Raw genomic sequence first — 18744 nt, 5'->3', positions numbered from 1 at the left:
ATTACAACTTGAGTTGCCTTAATGCAGATGAGAAAAAGTCTCTGGATAAAATCCTTTATTCTTAGAACCTTGATGTTACTATTTAAACAGTACCCACTCATTCGAAAACACTAATTGACTTCATTATAATCGATCTATCCTTCAAAAGTCATTCAGTTAAAACAATCGTATTCACGTCATCCTTCATAACAGACCATTTAGCAAAAACTTCTATAACTGAAATTGAGGTTCCTGCTAAATTGATACAAATCAAAAGAAATATCTACGATTAGAAAATTAATCAGAAGTTAAATATATATGAAACATTTCTAGAAACATTTTGGAAACATTTTTCAGGCAAAAAGATCTTGAGTCAATGTACAACGTTTTCACAAACAATAATTTAATAAATACTGAAAATTGGCCACGCAAAAATCAATATTTATCCGTAGAGATAAGCCAAAAGTAATTTTCCACGACAAAAAATCATATCGCACTTTTCTGCTCAAAAAAAACTGCGCCTGAAAAAGAAAATAATATCAACGATGCTAGAAACTCAAAAAAGTTAGCAAATCCTTTTTCTCTTCTGAAAAAATCCTGCAGTAAAAAAGCTACAAAACTTTTAAAATGGCAAACCTAGTTATATTCAAGATTTCAACCGTCATTCCTCAAAGATGATGTAAACTTAATTTGAAAATGTGAGATTTCATTCAGATTTTTCACCAGCGCTGAGTGCAAAAAAGAACTATTAAAACTCAATCCTAAAAAGCCACAGAGACCCTTTAACATTCCAGCATGGTCATTAAAAGATGGTTCAACGAAATATACACACATCTTATTTTCCTTTTCAATGAATATCTAAAAAAGTATTATCTTTCCTGATAAGCTTAAAAAAACCATTTTCTCACAAGTTTTTAAACAAGGCTATCCATAACCAACAGATAACTACAAGCAAATCTCAAATAACATGTTCGTTATTGAAAATGCTCAAAATTTTTGTTATACAAATAAATAAACGACTATATTTTATCGCAAAACCTGCTAAACATGACCCAATTAGTTTGCAGAACTTTCTATTCAATAATAGAAGCAATCTTGTTCTGCATCGACTTTTTTAGAAAATCTTTTGATCGCAATAAGTTTGTCGCTTGCTAAAAATTGTACCTCTCGAAAGCATTTGTCTTTTTGACCACAAGTTTCTAGATCAAAAGCTTAGATCTCTGAAGTTTTTTGAAAGTGCAATTGAATTGACGAAATTTTTAGTCAGCAACCGACGGCAGAAAACAATTGTCAAAATTAATGAATAAGTTTGGATTTCATTGCACCAAGGTGTCACACAGAGCGCCGTTTTGGGACCCTTGATCTTTAACCATTAATCAAAGATTTAAACAAACAGTTACCTAATTCATAAAAAATTTTTACACGCTAATTCCTGCGAAAATCAAAACGATAAACTAGCAAAAAAGATTTATAGATTCTTTGAATAAATATATTGAAATGTTTTTTAGGCAATCATAACAATTGAACACTACAAAATTGGAACTTCTTCTTTGTGAAAACCTTCGCAAAACCATGAAAACAAAAAGTTTTCAATTAACTTAGATCAAACCATCATTGAAGGAAAAAGCTATGTCAAATACCTCGGAGAGATATAAGTTCAAATTCTATTGTTTAAAGATGATGTTAAATAGTTTTTAAGAAAAATTGCCTGCGGAATTGAAACACTGCGGTAATTAAAAAACCCTTTCCGATCAATTTTTGCCTAGTAATCATGAACGCACTAGTTACCACTCATTTCATTACCCGGCCGTACTCTTGAGCATAACTTCAGCAAATTTATTGATTTCACTAGAAAAACATACAGAGCTGGTCCATAAAATCTGCTGCGGTTGTGCTACGTTTGTTTCATCGTCTGATTAAAAATTTAAATATAATTATAATGCCTATACCCATATTTCTTGATTGGAAACTAATATGCCTTTTTGGAAAAAAAAGAACCAATTGTTACCTGCCTATTCAAAACTTTAAAAAGAAAAGGGCCATACCGACACAAATATGAGAAGCAAAAAACTAAAACTTAGCAGAAAAAATAACGGACAATTTTGGAAACTTAGTTTTTTAAACGATCAGTTATGATATGGAATAAGATTGAAGATAGCAAAGTTAATTTATGGAGTACATTTACATACAGACAAGCGAATTTCCAATTTCAAAATTATTCGCTATGACTTTTTATGGAAGATCCATCCGTGGCAACCGATCATGGAAAAATTTCAAGTTCTTTTTAACCGAAAAACAGTAACTCCATGTTTGTCATAATTTTGATTCTAAATATACATCTATATATATATATGGTTTTTTTGTCTCTGACCCGGACCCATAGACCAGCAATCCTACTAACGAATCCACAACAGCATCAACAATAATAAAGTTTGCCATTGTCGAAGAAACTTTTGTCGAAATTTTTATTTCGTTTTTCTTAAAAAAATCGCCAATTATAGATTTTTTCGTATTATGAGGGCCTATATTCTACTTGGGATGGGGGTTGTAATGGTTTAAAGATCTTTACGAGAATGGGGGTGGGTAATGGTTTGCTATCTTCACGAGAGTTAGATACAATGATTGCTTACATCTTGGGGAAGAAAACCACGTACGCGTGAAGTCATTCAGACGTCTTGGTAAGAAAAACCCCGATGCGTCCCGACCCAGAGTTTTTCTTGTTGAGGTCTTCTTGCAGTTCGATTGCAAGAAGCTTCTATCCAAGTCTTACAAGCTGAAAACTTATTGTTCTCCTGTTTTTATTTCGAAATCGTTGTCTCCCTCAGAGCAAATTACAATGCGTAAACTCCTCAAACAGAGATCTGATATATCAACAAGATAAAACTTTCCGAAAAAAGAACTGAAAGTACGTAATCTGAAGTTACTTCATAATGAGGTGGAAGTTACCGCTCCTGAATGACTGTCAGAGTTAAAGTTGTGCCTAATTAATGTTCAAAGTCTCATCAATATCTCCCAGCGTATCAAGCTTTTTAATTTTCTTTCTTCCAACTCTGTCGACATACTCTTTATTTCTAAGACATGACTCTACAAGGATATTACTTGCCATGAATTTTTCCCATTTAATGATTTCGTTGCAGTTTCTCGCTGTGACAGATCAAACGGTGCCCACGGTGGTGTTCTTGTTGCATGCCCTAAAGGTTATTCTTTCAATCTCCTTCATTCCTACAGTTTTCGTGATTTCAGTTGTTCAATTGTTGTTCAATAGTTGTTCAAAGTCAATCAGACGTTTTTTGGTTTGATGGTTGTTTATATTCCCCCTCTCTGTTCCGACTATCGCGTTGAGTCATCTACACTTATCAACGCTGTTCAAAACCATCATGATGAGGTGCTCAAACACATCGGTCGCTGCCCGTCAGACCAAACTGTGTTTGCTGTTCTAGGGGACTTCAATTTAGCTGACGTCTGTTGGAGCTCATACTATGCATCCTCTGAATTTTCGATTAACCTTTTGAACGCGTTTGATGATATCAATCTGTTTCAATCAGTGAATTTTCCGACCTTTTTTGTCTGGTAATACTCTAGATCTTTTCTGGTCGAATGACCCCCAGAGATTTGTTGTCTATCGTTCAGAGAAAATCTACTCAGACCATTATCCAAATTTGCATGTCTCTAGTGATGATTGTTTTACACCTGATGTCTCAGAGCAAATGTATTCATAGAAGAGTTTCAACACGGAACGTTTTAGTTATTTGTTAGAACCTCTTTACACCAAGTTGTATTCGAATTCTCAAAGTGATTTCCTGTCCACTTTTGATGTTTCTATTGAAGCCGCACTTGATGATTCATGCACTAAAAAGAGTAAAAGAAGACTTGATTTTCCTTGTTACTACTCTTCTCATTCTATTCAATTAGCCAATAAACTCATAACTCTGCGACGGAAAAAAACCAAATCTATCTTATATGACTCGGTTAGAGAGTGATTTCACCAACTCAGTTGTTTTGGATAAAGAATTGCTTTTTCAGAACTTTTCTCCTTCCTCTCCTTCTTGTGCTTTTAACTTCTTGAAACAGTTTAACCAGTCCCCAATCATTCCAAACAACCTTCATTGGGGCCGTAAGCAAGCTGTCTGGGACGAGTCTATCAGTGAATTTTTCAACGAATATTTTGCTTCTGTTTTCCGGAAGCCTGTGTCTGACCATACTGTACCGACTGTTTCTCCTGATTCTGATATCAATTTCTCGGAAGTCGATGTGTCTCCGTCGGTTGTCAGTTCGTGTTTACAATCCGTTAAAAATACCTGCTCTGTTGACTGTATTCTTGCTTTTGTTTATAAATGTTGTACGTCCTTACTTTCTCCTCTTGTTAGTTTTCTTTTTTTACATTATTATCAACACTTGAGTCTGGCCTGTTGCCTGGAAATGTGCTTTTGTTACTCCATTTCTGAACTCTGGTTCGCCTAATGATATAACAAACTACAGATCTATCAGTATCTTACACCCCCTTGGTTTATGTTTTGAGAAAGTTCACTTTAATCATATATATCCAAAGATTGGAAAACATTTTTCAAACTCTCAGCATGGTTTCAGAGAACAGCGATCAACTGTAACACAGTTTTTATCGTTTCTTGACAAAATATACTACACTAGTGATTTCAACGTTCTTTCTGCTACTGATTTCAACGTTCGTTCTTTGTTTATTTTGACTGTAGTGAAGCCTTTGATTCTGTTTGTCGTGATAACATTCCAAACAAGCTATCAATGTATGGTTTCGATCATAGTTTTTGTTAGTTTTTTCGTCGTATCACTGTAACCGATCACAGTGGGTTCGTATAAATGCGCACATTTCCAATCCACGTCCTGTTACTAGTGGCGTTCCTCAAGGATGCATCTTGGGGCCGCTTTTTTATCTTCATTTCATGTAACATTTGCCCAAATACTACAAAGTGACGGCGCGTAGAAAAAGTACCTATAGACGACTGGCCGGCGTCAGTTACCTAAAATGTAATCATCGTTTTTCACCGTCTCGACCTAGCCAATTGATTTTCTGGTCTGTTTCGGGCTAAGCAAAAAGATACGATTTTCAGGCTATCAGTCAAACGACTTTTAATCAGCTTCCATTTACAAGCAAAGACAACCACAAAGCTGGGTCTCGGATCCCCAGACTACATGATTGCTATTCAAAACACGGCTCGAATATCCTATTTTACTATGTTTCTGGTGACAGTTCTTTATTAAACCCATTGGAGATGGATTGACCCTTTCCTCTTCCTAGCTACTCATATTCTAAAATAACAAATAGTACAAAGTTAATTCAAATGTTCAGGTAATCAGAGTAGCTAAAAATTAAGTTTACTACAGTCTTTCACCATATATCAGTCTCTGGGGCGAGCCTCCGCTTCCACTCTTTTCAAGTACTAACGTCGTAATTTATCTGCCTTTGTGGCACGGGAGGGTATTGCTCCTTCCTTCTTCCCCACTGAAGCCTCCTTTCTGGCTAATTGCTCCAGTTAATTGTCTTATCGGGCGTGATCGTCACGAGAAGAGGCTTCGTTTTTTAATTTGTTCTCGTCCGACTGTCTCTCTCTAATTCGGTTGTTGTTGTGTTTTTTCTCTACTTTCCGGCTGAACATGGCCGTTTCCACATTTCTCAGAAATATAACGTCACAATTCGATTTTTTCTAAAAATTTTCTTCTAGAATATTCTAATCTCCTTGAAATCAAAATGTGACGACTAAGGCCTCTAATGCGGTTTTTGTGCTGCGACGGAAGGTTCCACTGTGCCAATCCGGGGGAATGGCACATCATCAATGATCTGCCAGAGTGTTTAGAATTTTTCAGTTGTTATTTGTTCTCTGACGATTCAAAGTTGTTTTGAGCCAATCCCCCAGATTGGCACAGCGGAACCTTTTGTCGCAGCACGAAGACGTGAAGGAGGCTAGAATATTCTAGATGAAAATTTTAAGAAAAATTCGAATTGCGACGTTACATTTCTGAGAAATGCGAAAACGGCCATGTTTAGCTAGAAAATAGAGAAAAACAGAACAACAACCGACATAGCAAAAGAGAGACGGTCGGAAATATAGAAGGAAACACGAAGCTTCTTATCGTGACGATTGCGCACGATAAGACAACTAATTAGAGACAGTAGACTGAAAGGAGGCTTCAGTGGGGAAGAAGGAAGGAGCAGTACCCTCCGGTGCCACGTATTGGGAGTAATGACGACGTTATTACAGAAAGAGCACAGAATTGGAGGCTCGGCCCCCCAGAGACATCTTATGGTGAAGGAGTGTAATAGGATGTTTTTTTAGCTTTTCTGATGTCCTGAACGTTTGAACTAACACCGGTATTATTTGTTATTTTAGAAAATGAGTAGTTAGGAAGAGAAAAGGGTCGATCCATCTCCAATGGATTTAATACGAAACTGTCTCAAAAACATAGTAAAATAGGATATTCGAGCCGTGTTTTTCATAGCAATCATGTAGTCTGGGTATCCGAGACCCAGCTATGTGGTTGTATTCGTATGTAAATAGATGCTGATTAAAACTCGTTTGTCTGATGGCCTGAAGTTGGTAACTTTTTGCTTAGCCCGAAACAGACCAGAAAATCAACTGGCTAGGTCGAGACGGTGAAAAACGAGTAGCATTTGGGTAACTGACGCCGGCCAGTCGTCTATCGGTACTTTTTCTACGCTCCGTCATTGTGTAGTATTTGGGCGAATGTAACATAAACGTTTTTATGGCGCTACTGGGTGGCCCTGTCAAAGACCATCATGATCAGCATACGCTTCAGCGACCGAGCCTCCGCTTCGGACGTATGCCCGAGTTAGAGGCCTTAATGACCTTTGTTGGATTAGGGGGAAGGTGCTATTTAGCTTTTTAACTTAGTTAAGATCAAAAATTCCGGGGGCCGGAGGGTTAGGTGGGAATTCATGAGCCCGCTTATCCCAAGGTCCCGGGATCGAAAACAATTGTAGAGAAAGCGTAAAACCGAGCGAAATTAGTTACCAAGAAAAAGCCAAAAAGAAATTTATTTGAAAACAAAAAGGACAAAAAACAGTAAAAAATCCAAAAAAAAACCAAAAACAATAAAAAAACATAAAGTGACAGTTTATATGTTATTTCGGGACGAGATGCGATATGACTTTCCTATTTTTTGTTGTTTCAGATTGATTTATATCATTTCTGATCGAAAGGTTGAGTGTTTTGTTGGTGGGTTGGGTACCCTCCCTTGAGTGTTGTTTGACGAGTATTTAAGCACGATAATGGTGATTTTGCGGGTGATCGGAGGGTAGAGTGGCAAGCTGACCGACGTGTTCCAGACTCAACAGGGCATCAGGGACAACATCCAAAACGACTGTTGGGTGTCGTTGACACAATTTTAAAATCGTTCGGGTACTATTTCATAAAAATTTAAGTGGTGGGGGGCACAATTGGCGCGGTCCGATTGCACCCTCCATCGATTGCGAATTTCGGAGTTAAGGGTCTTAATTCGGGTATTTTAGTGCAAAAGAGGGTACAGTAATGTTGATTAACGACTACTAATAGATTATTATCACTACTGTATATTACTTATCTCCTATTTATACCCGAGAAACACCCCAATTTGTCGAAAAACACTGATTTTCGACCAAACAGTTAACCCCCAAAAATTTGGATATCCGAGCGTTTCTGAACAGTAAAAGGCTTTTATACAGTGAGCTACTACGTAGTTCAATCCCCCTAACTAAAGAGATCGCGCGAAAAAAGACTTAGTAGAAGTTAGAGAAAACAAAATTTTTTCTATCAAATTTTTGATATTTTCCAAATTTTGTCAAAATGTTTTGAGGATCGAGTTTTTGAGTTTTTAGAGTTCGAGCGATAAGAGTTTTTGTGTTAGGAACGTGCTAGCAAAACGTGCTCCGTTGCTAGAAAGATTTTTGAGTAACCCTCCGAATAGCTCCGTGGATAGAGCTAAGGACTTAAAGATTGGAAAAGGAAGGAAACGGCGGGTCCAAATTTGATAGTTTTTGGCCCCATTTTTGTTTCTAAACCTCCTTTGGTCCAGTTTTTTGCATTATTCGAGTGCCGTACGGGGCTATTAAGCTCGTTTCAAATTCTTTCAGGCACTTTCAGTAAGAATTGCGGAAAAAGTCTTTCAGAACCTGTATAGGTGGTGAAAGAGGGCCAATTTGACGAACGCATTTTGGCGATTTCTCAAAGGCTAGCCAACCGATCGGAATAATTTTGGTACCATAAGTCGACGTTTTTGATCCTTTTCCTAGACCGCGACCGTTTTTGTGTCGATAACTTTAGGGAAGAAAGAAGTTTTAGAATTTGTTGGTTCGAAGGGTCCAAATTTTCGGAAACCTTCCGAGCGGCAGAAAATTTTATAAGATCACCTTTTTATCCTACTGGGAAGGTTTACCGAGTCAACCAACCTAATTTTAAGTCAATTAGAGTGCAATTGGAGGCTTTACAGCGGTAAAATAATCGGTTTTCTCGATTTTTGGGGAACCCTCCGAAGCAGCCTCCGCAGTCAGCTAAGCCCCTTAGCAACCCTTTTTAATATAAATTTTCCACGCAACCCTCCGAAGAATTTAAAATATCCCCCAGAGCGAATTTAGTTTGTTTTGACACTTTCTGGGACTAGTTGAAGACCCTTTTAAGTGAGACTGGAAAAATTTAGAATTTTGAAGGAACCCTCCGAAGCAACCCTCCGAGCGTATTAAGCCTCTTATTGACCCTCCTTAGTGAGTTTGAGGGGACCCTCCGAAGTTGCTTAGGTGATTAAGGTACCCTCCGAAGTAACCTACCGGATTAGGCTAAGTGTCTTAACAACCCTCCGAAGCGAACCTCCGGAGTGACTTAAGCCAATTAGCAACCCTCCCTAATGAAGACTTAGGGATACCCTCCGGGGCAGTTTGAACAGAGCCCAGTTGACCTGGAAATTTGCCATTATCAGAAGTACCCGAATAAACTTTTTTTTCGATTGTTATTTTGGTTGTGTGGTTGCCTTGAGCTACTTAATAGGAAAGCTCGGGCAATGCGGGAACATATAAAAGAAGACATCGGTGAGTGTATTAGGCGATACAAATTCACTAGAGAAGAAAAATTGTTCCCTGCTCTCGTGCACTTGGAGCTGTCCGGGTGTGGGAGAGCTTTTTCATATACTTCAGAAATTTTTGATCAGAGGTTGCCTTGAATTACTTAGTAGGACAGCTCGGGCAATCGCAGAACACCTAAAAGAAGACCTTGGTGAGTGTATTAGACAAGGCACACTCACTTGAGAAGACAGTTTCCTGATCTGATACATCTGTAGCGTTAAAGTGATACTGAACAAAAAGATCGCTGTCACCTATAGAGTATTCTTATCTAGTTATCAATTGTTTTTTGCGTGTTGTTGTAGTATCCTGAAAAGATTTGTGATATTGTTATACCAGGTAACTGAGTGGAGTTAGTAATCTCTTAACACTAAGCAGGCCCTTTTTGAATGTTTAGCTGAGTCACTAATAGTATCTCGAAGAGACGGAAGGGATATTTTTGATATCAAAGGATTTGAGTGAGTAGGCTTGAGCAAGTTTTTTCGAATTTAATTTTAGAACTTGTGCATTGCCGTCAAAAATTTTTTTTATCACGAGGCATGCAGTGTAGAAACTTGTTAGGAGTAACAACTAAGATTCCCAGGCTGAGCACGGGAACAACGCAAAAGTTTAAAACACGGCGTAGCCGATCCACGATTAGCAGCGTTTCGGACGTTTTTGCTGATGAATCAACGACCAGAGATCAAGCTGGTCTTTCAGTGAGCGGAATCAAACAAAACTGAGAAGCGAGAAGAACCTCAATGGTTATGAAGGGCGAAGTGCTGAGTCCGGACTGGCGAGCGGGACATCAAAGGATCCCTTCGAGGAAGGGGAGCAAACGCTGACCTGACCCGACTACCACCATCATGCGGACTTGGAAGAGCCAGGCGAGGACTTTAGACGGGAGGAAGTTGAAATAACGGAAGAGGCTTCGGAGCGTTCCGAGGTCGAACCGCGAGGAGAACTATTGTTCAAGGGAACGTCCAAATCGGAGACTAAGAGTAACAGGTGGTGAAAGGAACAATCCTCACTAGTCGAACAGGGCAAGAATGCGATGATGTCCAGCATAAGTCCGAGGGATGAGCAACCAAGTTCAAAAGCGAAGAGGAGCTTCAAGACAATGTACGATGAACGCATGAGGTCGCTCCGAACCGATGGGCTGTCCTCTGGATATGACGGGTTGGGGATCATGCATTCGGACATGGACTTCACACCTAGCACGAGACAGGAGAAGAGCAAAAAAGCGTTGTCGGACTTGCCAACTAGACCAATGTAAGATGGAATAACGCTGGGAGCGTCGTCGACATACGACAGGCTGATGATGTCGATGGGCACACAGAAGGGTGGTGCATCGTCGAGTACCAAAATTGACGACATGTCTCTTGGTCCTACCCCAATGCTGGGGACGGCTAGCGACATGAGTGACGACATGTTTGCCGGTGTAATGACAGGCCTCGAAGAGCTGCGATGGGACATGACTAAGAAAATAGATCGAGTCGAAGAGAGGGCCCAGCAAGGTCAAGAGAAGTTCCGAAATGAGCTTACGGATGTAAAGTCACAGGCGAGAACCGATCAGGCCCTATTGATTCGGAACACCGATCAATGCTTAGCACAGAGCTTGGCTCTAGCAGCCAAGTAGTCGGAAGAAAGAGACATTAGGATGGCAAGAGAGATCGAGCGACTGTTAAACGATCATGACAATACCAATGCTCATACGATGACCAGCCTGTAAAAAAGGTTAGATGCCAAATCTGACTTGATGATGCGAAAACTAGACGAGATATCAATTGGTAGCAATCGTAAGGAGCGTCCTACCCCGAGAGAACACTCACGCCAGGCGACTGATGGAGACGGAGCTCATAGCTATGCCGGGGCCCAGCCGGGATCAAGAACAAATTTTGAGTCCAATCACCGGGAGAGACCAAGGGCAGCCCCATCAAGGCCAGTTTGGACGAACCCAGTCCCACCGGAGGCGGATGCCACTTCGGGGACACGATTGCCCACTGTGCCACAAGCAAGATCAGTGCCAGATCTGACTACCTTCCCGCAGGACACAACGATGTATGCCTCAATGTTGGAGTCCTTGAATAGATCTCTTGAAACGTTCATCACCAAACTCTCGAAGTCAACCGAGAGAGGAGAGAAGTCAAGAAGGACACTCAAAAAGCCGAAGTCATACAAGGACGAATCAGATGGCTGCATCGACACCTGGATGGAGGTGATGAAGTTACATTTTGAGGAGGAGAATATCTCTAAAAAACAGGAATGCAGTGTACTGACAAGCAACCTAGAGGATACCGCCCTAAGTTGTGCAATGGCAAAAAGGATTAATGAGCGAGACAGCGCTCGCAAGATATTCGACATCTTGCTGAACCGTTTCGGCTCCGGTGTACAAGGACATCAAGCTATGGTGAAGTTTGAAAAGAGATGACGAATCCATAGACAAGTTTTTGGATGACCTTGAATTACTCAAAAGGAAGAGCAATCCCGATTAGAGAATATTGGAGCAAAACTTGGCAATCGCCTCGAAGTTCATGGATGAAGTAAAAAGTGATGAGCTGAAAACCATCTTGGCCACACACTTCAACCTGTCGCTTGATCAGGTGCCCACGCTCGATGATTTGCGTCTGAAGTTGCGTGAGTATTTGCTCATAAAATCAAGGGCGCAAAATCGTTACAGCAATTATGGCAATTACAGCGGAACAAACACTGGCGCGAAACCCAGTTGGTATAGACCTCGTGACGACATGGATAAAAGGAGGTCATGTGCAAATTATGGTTCGATGGACCACCATGTTTCCACCTGTTCTGCTTACAAGCAAAACATGAAAGCAATAGGCTATTTTCTTGACGATGTTGATGCGACCGATGGGGACCAGGAAGTTTATGTGAGAGGACTCATAATGAGATATGGACCAAGATGCTTCTTCTGCAACTTGAAGGGTTATTTCAAGTCGGATTGCACTCAAGTCTGGGATGCAGTAGCGGACGCGAAGCATCCCCGCCATGAGGAGTCACTTTCGGGGGTCAAAGCAGGTCGAGCACGCCTGATGAATGAAACCGAGTCACGAAAAAAAGAAATGACAACAGGCACCTTCACAACCAAGAAGTTGGAAACCTTACCTGATGAGGCAATTTCATCGAGCCTGGAGGCGGAGTCAACCGGCGCGCTCAAGGTGGATTATGGCCTAGCGGCACGGACCGCATTACAGAATGTTCAGCAAGAATTGGCCACCAAAGAGGTTGAGCAATGGGTAAGTCAGAGTTAGAAAATACAGAGCGGCGCGAGAAACTTGACATTCTGGGAAGATCGACGAAGGAAGAGGATAACCAGGAACCCATGAAGCAGGGTCTAAAGCTGAATGTCAACTCGGGAAGACCTTCGACATGGCAAGAGAAGGGACAAAAATAATGTCGATCATAACGATCGCGGGCCATCAAATGGTGAAAAACTTGAGCGAGCCGTCGGAGATCACGCTAGTACACCTGGACATCTACGCGGACTACTTGAGAGAGAAGGATCCCAACTTGGACTCTAGGGCTGTGCTAGCGTTGCTCACTAGGAGTCCAAGACTAATGAAAGTAGATGGACATCACATCGAAGTACATGGCCCATATCCGATTTTAATGAACGTGGATGGAATAAACATTTACACCAAAGCTCACGTGACTATTGCAGCTGACCAGGTAGGTCGCATCTACATTGGTCGAGGACAGCTTAAGTTCCGACGAATCGGACACAACGCCATACTCGAACAGAAAGCCGTCCACATAGGCTGTGAAGCCCATCTGACCGCGCATGTACTGGACGTGCAGGGTTAGACAACTCTCTGTGAAGGGTTTATTAGACACCGGAGCAATGGTCAGTGTCATGCCTATGAGCCCCTGGACTGACATGGTTTTTGATAGGTCGGATCTGATTCCGACTAACATCACACTGGCAGCGCTTAATGGATGAGTTTCCTGGTCGTCGAGAATCTTTACGAGTCCGACCAGTTCATCCTAGGACAGGATTTTGTGCGCAACTTCGATGTCACGATTGACCTCAAGGACGGAAGTATGAAAAGAAACCAATTAATAAAACATGATTAACCAAGCAAATGTGCCAATTTTCCTAGATACGAAGGTTAGGTTAAAACCACATCAGGCTGTAATAGCGACATTTTGGGTGAGTAACCAAAATGAGCTTAGCAACAATAGACAGGTGTGTCTGGTTCGAAATGCCAACAGTAAAAGCTCAGCTATTTTAGGAAGAAGCTTCTCACTCACTCAGAACAGACTGTGTGTGAGTGTGTTGTTGAACACAGAGGCAACCACGATGACAAAACAACGAGGAACAAAGCTTGGCTACTCATTGCCTCTGAACACAGATTATCAGATTGTGGAGAAAATATTTGACGTAACTAAGTTTCCCTTGCATGCCAACCAAGAATGCATACTAAAAAGGATAAGTGAATTGAAATCTTCTAAAATATTGTTTTCAATGAAGTCAGAGACAGACGATGGTCTGTCTAATTCATCAAATTTTCCCGAGAGACCGACAGAATCAGAACAAGCCAGTCCTACCCGAGAGAGAGCATTTGAAAGGCAAATATCAGATAAGGAACTGGACTCATTCAGCGCGGTGTTAAATCGGAACGCAGAAGTTTTTCGAGGCATAAGGCCGATATAGGTTACTGCAATTTTGTAGAGCATGAGATCGAAATAGAAAAGGAATCAGTACTTCACAGGGAAGGGGCAAGGAGAATGACCCCAAACAAATCAGAAGCATGCGGAAAAGAAATTGAAATGCTAATGGAGTATGACATGATCTATTAAAGTCCCCTGGGATTGCGACGTGGTCATGGCAAAAAGAAAGTGGGCAACTTAGGTTTGTTGTGACTTCCGCTACCTGAATGCGGTAACGAGAAAGGACGCATACCCGATTCTCCGCATCGACGAGAGCCTCTCCAAGTTATGAGATGCAAAATTCTTCACGACGCTGGATTTGGGCTCTGCTTTCTGGTAGGTGCACCTCAGAAAACAGGATCGAGAGAAGACAGGCTTTGCTTGCGAACTGGGGCTGTACCAGTGGAAAAGAATGCCGTTTGGATTATGCAATGCGACGGCTACGTTCAAACGATTATTGGCTCAGGCACTCACCAATGTAACTAGGAATTATGGCAACCTCATAACGCTGGAGGACCATATAAGGAGACTAGACGAGGTCTTCGGTTGCATGAAACAAGCGGGTCGGAAGTGCAAACCTTCAAATTGCGAAATCTTGAGAGACTCAATCAAGTATCTGGGCCGCCTTCTAAACAAACACGGGGTCAGGCCAGATCCCAAAGCGACTTCAGTGGTTGCGATATCGGGCATACTTCACCAAGAACACGAGTGGAACGGGAGAACCGTTCTCCGAACAATAGCCTATGGAAGTAAGGTCCTGAGCGACACTGAAAGGAAGTATGGTGCACCAAAAGTGGAGATGATGTTTGCGGTGATCACTTTCGTGGAAAAATACAGAGCCTACTTAGGGAGTGCTCCATTCAAGTTGCTTGTGGACAATCGTGCTTTTGCCTGGCTGAAAACCTATTCAATGGACCAAAGCTATATTGGTCGTTGGATTGTGCGCCTGGATGGAAACCACATGATCATAGAGCATCGAAACCGTGACAAGCACCAGAATGCCGATAGTCTCAGCAAAAAGACGGAATTTTATCAGCGACTAGAAGAGAGGCAGGCAAGCCAAGCAGAGATTAAGGATGGATTTTCATTTCTGGACAAAGAAACCTATGAGGAACTGCCACGAGATGGCTCGACAAGTCAGGGCATCCCATACCACGACATCCCGAACTTCCCGTAGAAGTTGCTGTGGAGATAAAAATGTTATCGCGAGGTGATCCAGTACCGTTGGACTTGCTGGTTCAACCAAACCTGGTTCAACAAGAACTGACCAGGCTGGGCATCAACAGCACAGCACTACTGAACAAGACGGTGAAAGTGGCACCGGATGTCGTGTTAAAACTCCGTGACCTGCAAGACAGAGAGGTTGAATGGCATGATCATGAGTGGCTGGACACCATGCGGCGGTTGACTATCATTGAAAGAACGGAGAAAAGGCCGGTAACCATCCGGAGTCGGGATATTGTACGGGACAGCCGGTCGATAGTGAATCAGCTAGTGAACTCGATGCCCAAGGATGTCTTGTTGAGGACTTTGCACAGGGAACATAGGGAAGCGACCAATGTCCAAACCACTGAGGAAGTAAGGATCAAGTCCAAGTCCAGTGTGACGAGAAAAGATCAATTCAAAGAGGCAAAAGAGGAGTACGAGCCGTGCTCGGAAAGTTCATCTGGGGACGAGACATTGTCCGGGGAGTCATCCGCTTTCGGGCCCAGACAAGACGACTTGTCCGGGGAGTCGGATTCGAAGCGACCAAGGGACAGAATTTTGTCCGGGGAGTCGAGAAACATCTGAGACAAGCTGGAATATAATGATGTAGATTCCACCGGCTCGAGTGATGATTCCAGGATTCAGTCCTGGGAGAATACGTCGGAAACTCGAAGATTGTGATTCATTCCTTGTTGGTGGAATGGAACCAGCGCGGGTTGGACCGGGAAATTTATCAGGAGCAGGAGCGAGACAGGTATACCTCCGATGAGGAGGGCACTTTAGTGGATAATGCCGCAAATGAGCTTGAACTGATAGCAGTGTCGAAACGTCCAGCCAGATTACTTCCACATGGTACGGTCGTCCGTACCAACCTGGAACCATATGTGCAGGAAGCAACACTTTTGAAGAAGATATGGTGTGTCAAGTTGATGGATGATGCCCATGCCCCGGAGATAATAAGCTGACAATTAAACGTGATGAAAACGTATCTGAAAGCCAGGTACCGGCTGTCGCATATCTTAAGGGCTCAACGAACCGATAGAATGATGAGCAATCTGAAGAGATGGATCGAGAACGGAGCACCTGACAAAGGAGATCTAGAAGAAGACAGCTACAAGATCTTGAAGCAAATTTATCTGAAGAGAAAAGATTTGCTGTACTTGAACAAAGACGGAATCGTAGCCTTCAAACGGAAGGAAAAGGACAAAGTCCTTTACAAATATAATTCAAAAGTGTTACCACAATTGTACCAGACCGATGTGCTCTTTCGTTTAGATGATCAGATGGGCCATCAAGGCGTGGACAAAGTGTACAACAGGAAACAGAAACGATTCGAATGACCTGGTTTGAAGAAGGCTTGTGAAAAGTGGACCTCTTAATGCTTGTTGTGTCAACAGGCGAAGGACCCCAGGAGACTGAGGTTCCCCCTGCAGTCAATAGAGTCATCAGGGTTCAACGAAGTGGTTGCAAATTGATCATCAGAAGATATGTATGACAGCCACGGGCTACAATCAAGTGCTGGTAATGGTTGATCATTTCATGAAATACGCAGAGGCAGCACCCTGCATGACAGCATCAGCGGAAGAAACTTGCGATCACTTGGTATATGTATGGATAGCGAGACACGCCTGCCCCATCACATTCCAATCAGACCGTGGCAAAGCATTCGTGGGTGATCTCACGAAGGAGTTAACGAAGATGTCGTTGGTGGCACAGGCCCACTCGACCACTTATCACCCACAAACGAATGGCCTAGTTGAAAGGCAAAATTGCACGTTGGTATCCATGTTGAGAGTTTTTTGCTCACGCTACATGGAAGACTGGGATAGAAACTTGCCGCAAGTGATGGGCGCTTATAACAGCACAGAACACTCCACCACGGGAATAAGTCCGCATATGATGCTAACTTCCCATTAAAATTCTTCTACTATGAGTACGAAGTAAAGAAAACAGCACCGCAAACGTACGTGCGTGATGATTTTAGAAGACAGCAGGACCTCAATGATTTATGCAGGAGGAACACGCAACAGGCGCAAATCAGACAAAAAAGGAGATTTGATAAAAGGACTGCGGATGCAAGTCTTACTAGGTCGGAGATTATGTCTGGGTGTTCCAGGAAGTAGTTCCACCAAAGAGAACCAAACAATTACAGAAAAAATGGCGTGGTCCTTTCCAAATAACTGAAGTACACCAAGGAGGTCGTTTTTATTGACTGAGCACCGGACGAGCAGCTCAGTACGAAAACATCAAGCCGCACAATGCCTCATCAGAGGACTGGTGTATCCCAGCTGACATGGAAGAGGGAGACTATTTGATAGTGGATACTGCCTGCTGGGTGAATGAAAGAGGCACGCGCGAAAAAAACGACGGGAATGAGGTGCTAGATAATTGCCATCTACCACTGGACCTGGAATTGACCGAGCGAGCGATTGGAGGTGGACGACGAGACTCTACCTTATGCCGAAGAGGACTGGGACTGCCCAGAACAAACTGAAAATGACAAAGGAGTACAGCCTGATTTTCCCTTTACCATGGAAACAAGCCAGAGCAAAAGAGGGAAAGGCGAGAAGAAGCACAATCCGTATGGCGATGATTTTGTCATAGACAGGATAGTTTTGAGCGACATGATGGACTCGCTAGTGGGACTGGACGAAACGCTGGTGCCACAAGAGATCGACCTAGTCAGCGACACAGAACAGGGTTGGATCGACGATTGCTCTGAACCGGAAGTGGAGTTCGAACCGGAGGCTGAACAGATGCATGATCATGAATTGACAAATCTATGAAAACTTGAATGACTCCATGATCTGCCAGCAGACCTGAAAGAGACCATCTTGACGATTCAAGGGGTCGACCAAAACAGCATCAAATATATCAGTCACGACAATACTGAATCCATCTGGTTCGCTCCAGATGGTCCTTTACACGTTCCAGAATCCAATCTCGATCTGCTCGATTTTGGGCGATCAACGGAGACGTTGATGGATATTTTTGTTCGGGGAGTGGAGGTAGGACTCACCCACACCGAAAATCTGATTATTAAAAAATTAAAATCGTCGAGGGAAACCGGAAGGCGAAAATACTAAAAAACAACCATTCGGACGAGTTTTTGAATCTTACTTTGATCTACCAAAACACTATTCGTCAAAATTTCGTCATCACGGACAGCGATTTCATACTCACGGAACTTACGTGCGCTATAGCAATAATCGCGGATGTAAGCTCTAAGACAGCACTAGCGGCCGACTTTAAGAGAGAGTATCAGAATATCGAGTTTTTGTGGAAACAGAGGCCTGGTGTGGGAGGGATGATAGCGCTGCCCCCTGTCGCATCACAGACACCAGGGAAAATTTTGTGTTTCCTTGTAACTAAGGCCACTGACAAGCAACATGTAAATCCCGAAAACTTGGTGCTGCCCTAACTCGAAAGCATTTCCTGGTTGATAGAGGAGCGACCTCTCTCTCTCTACCAGTTTATGATCCCAATAGGGGAAAACAGCATCCGAAAGAGCTGTACGCCATGGTACATGTAATATTTTCAGAGACAGACATAGAAGTCTACTTACATAATAAATATTACCTGAGCATATGCTAGAGCCACATTAGGTGTTAAGCAGCCTTTGTTAGTTTTGCTTTTTAGGCACTAGGATTTGGTTTTAGGTTAACTATTAGGGATTAGATTGTTATGGGATAGTGTTGATATGTGGTATTTGTATGTTATGTTATTGTTAGCTTATGTTTTATGTGATGTATATGTCATGAAGGCCTGGAACACTCCAGGTACGGAAGGTGACAGCGCTCAGTTGTGTTATCTTGACAAGATCGCAGGTGGAC

At 42.2% G+C, this 18744-nt stretch overlaps 2 protein-coding genes across 2 annotated transcripts in view; both read left to right on the top strand.

Moving 5' to 3' along the window:
- Nucleotides 1–18744, top strand: part of LOC134842784 (disks large homolog 4-like) — a 574432-nt gene that overhangs the window by 90632 nt on the left and 465056 nt on the right. The window lies entirely within an intron of this gene.
- Nucleotides 16403–16828, top strand: LOC134841827 (uncharacterized). The gene has a single exon (XM_063857865.1). It carries the CDS (start codon nucleotides 16403–16405, stop codon nucleotides 16826–16828), a length of 426 nt encoding a protein of 141 aa, XP_063713935.1.

Source organism: Symsagittifera roscoffensis, chromosome 3 (genome assembly GCF_963678635.1).
Source record: "Symsagittifera roscoffensis chromosome 3, txSymRosc1.1, whole genome shotgun sequence".
NCBI lineage: Eukaryota > Metazoa > Xenacoelomorpha > Acoela > Convolutidae > Symsagittifera > Symsagittifera roscoffensis.
Note: the sequence above shows the minus strand (reverse complement) of the source record. Positions and strands in the feature narration are given on the sequence as shown.

Coding starts and splice junctions, on each gene's coding strand:
- LOC134841827 (XM_063857865.1), top strand. CDS start 16,403: ATGACAGCCACGGGCTACAATCAAGTGCTGGTAATGGTTGATCATTTC.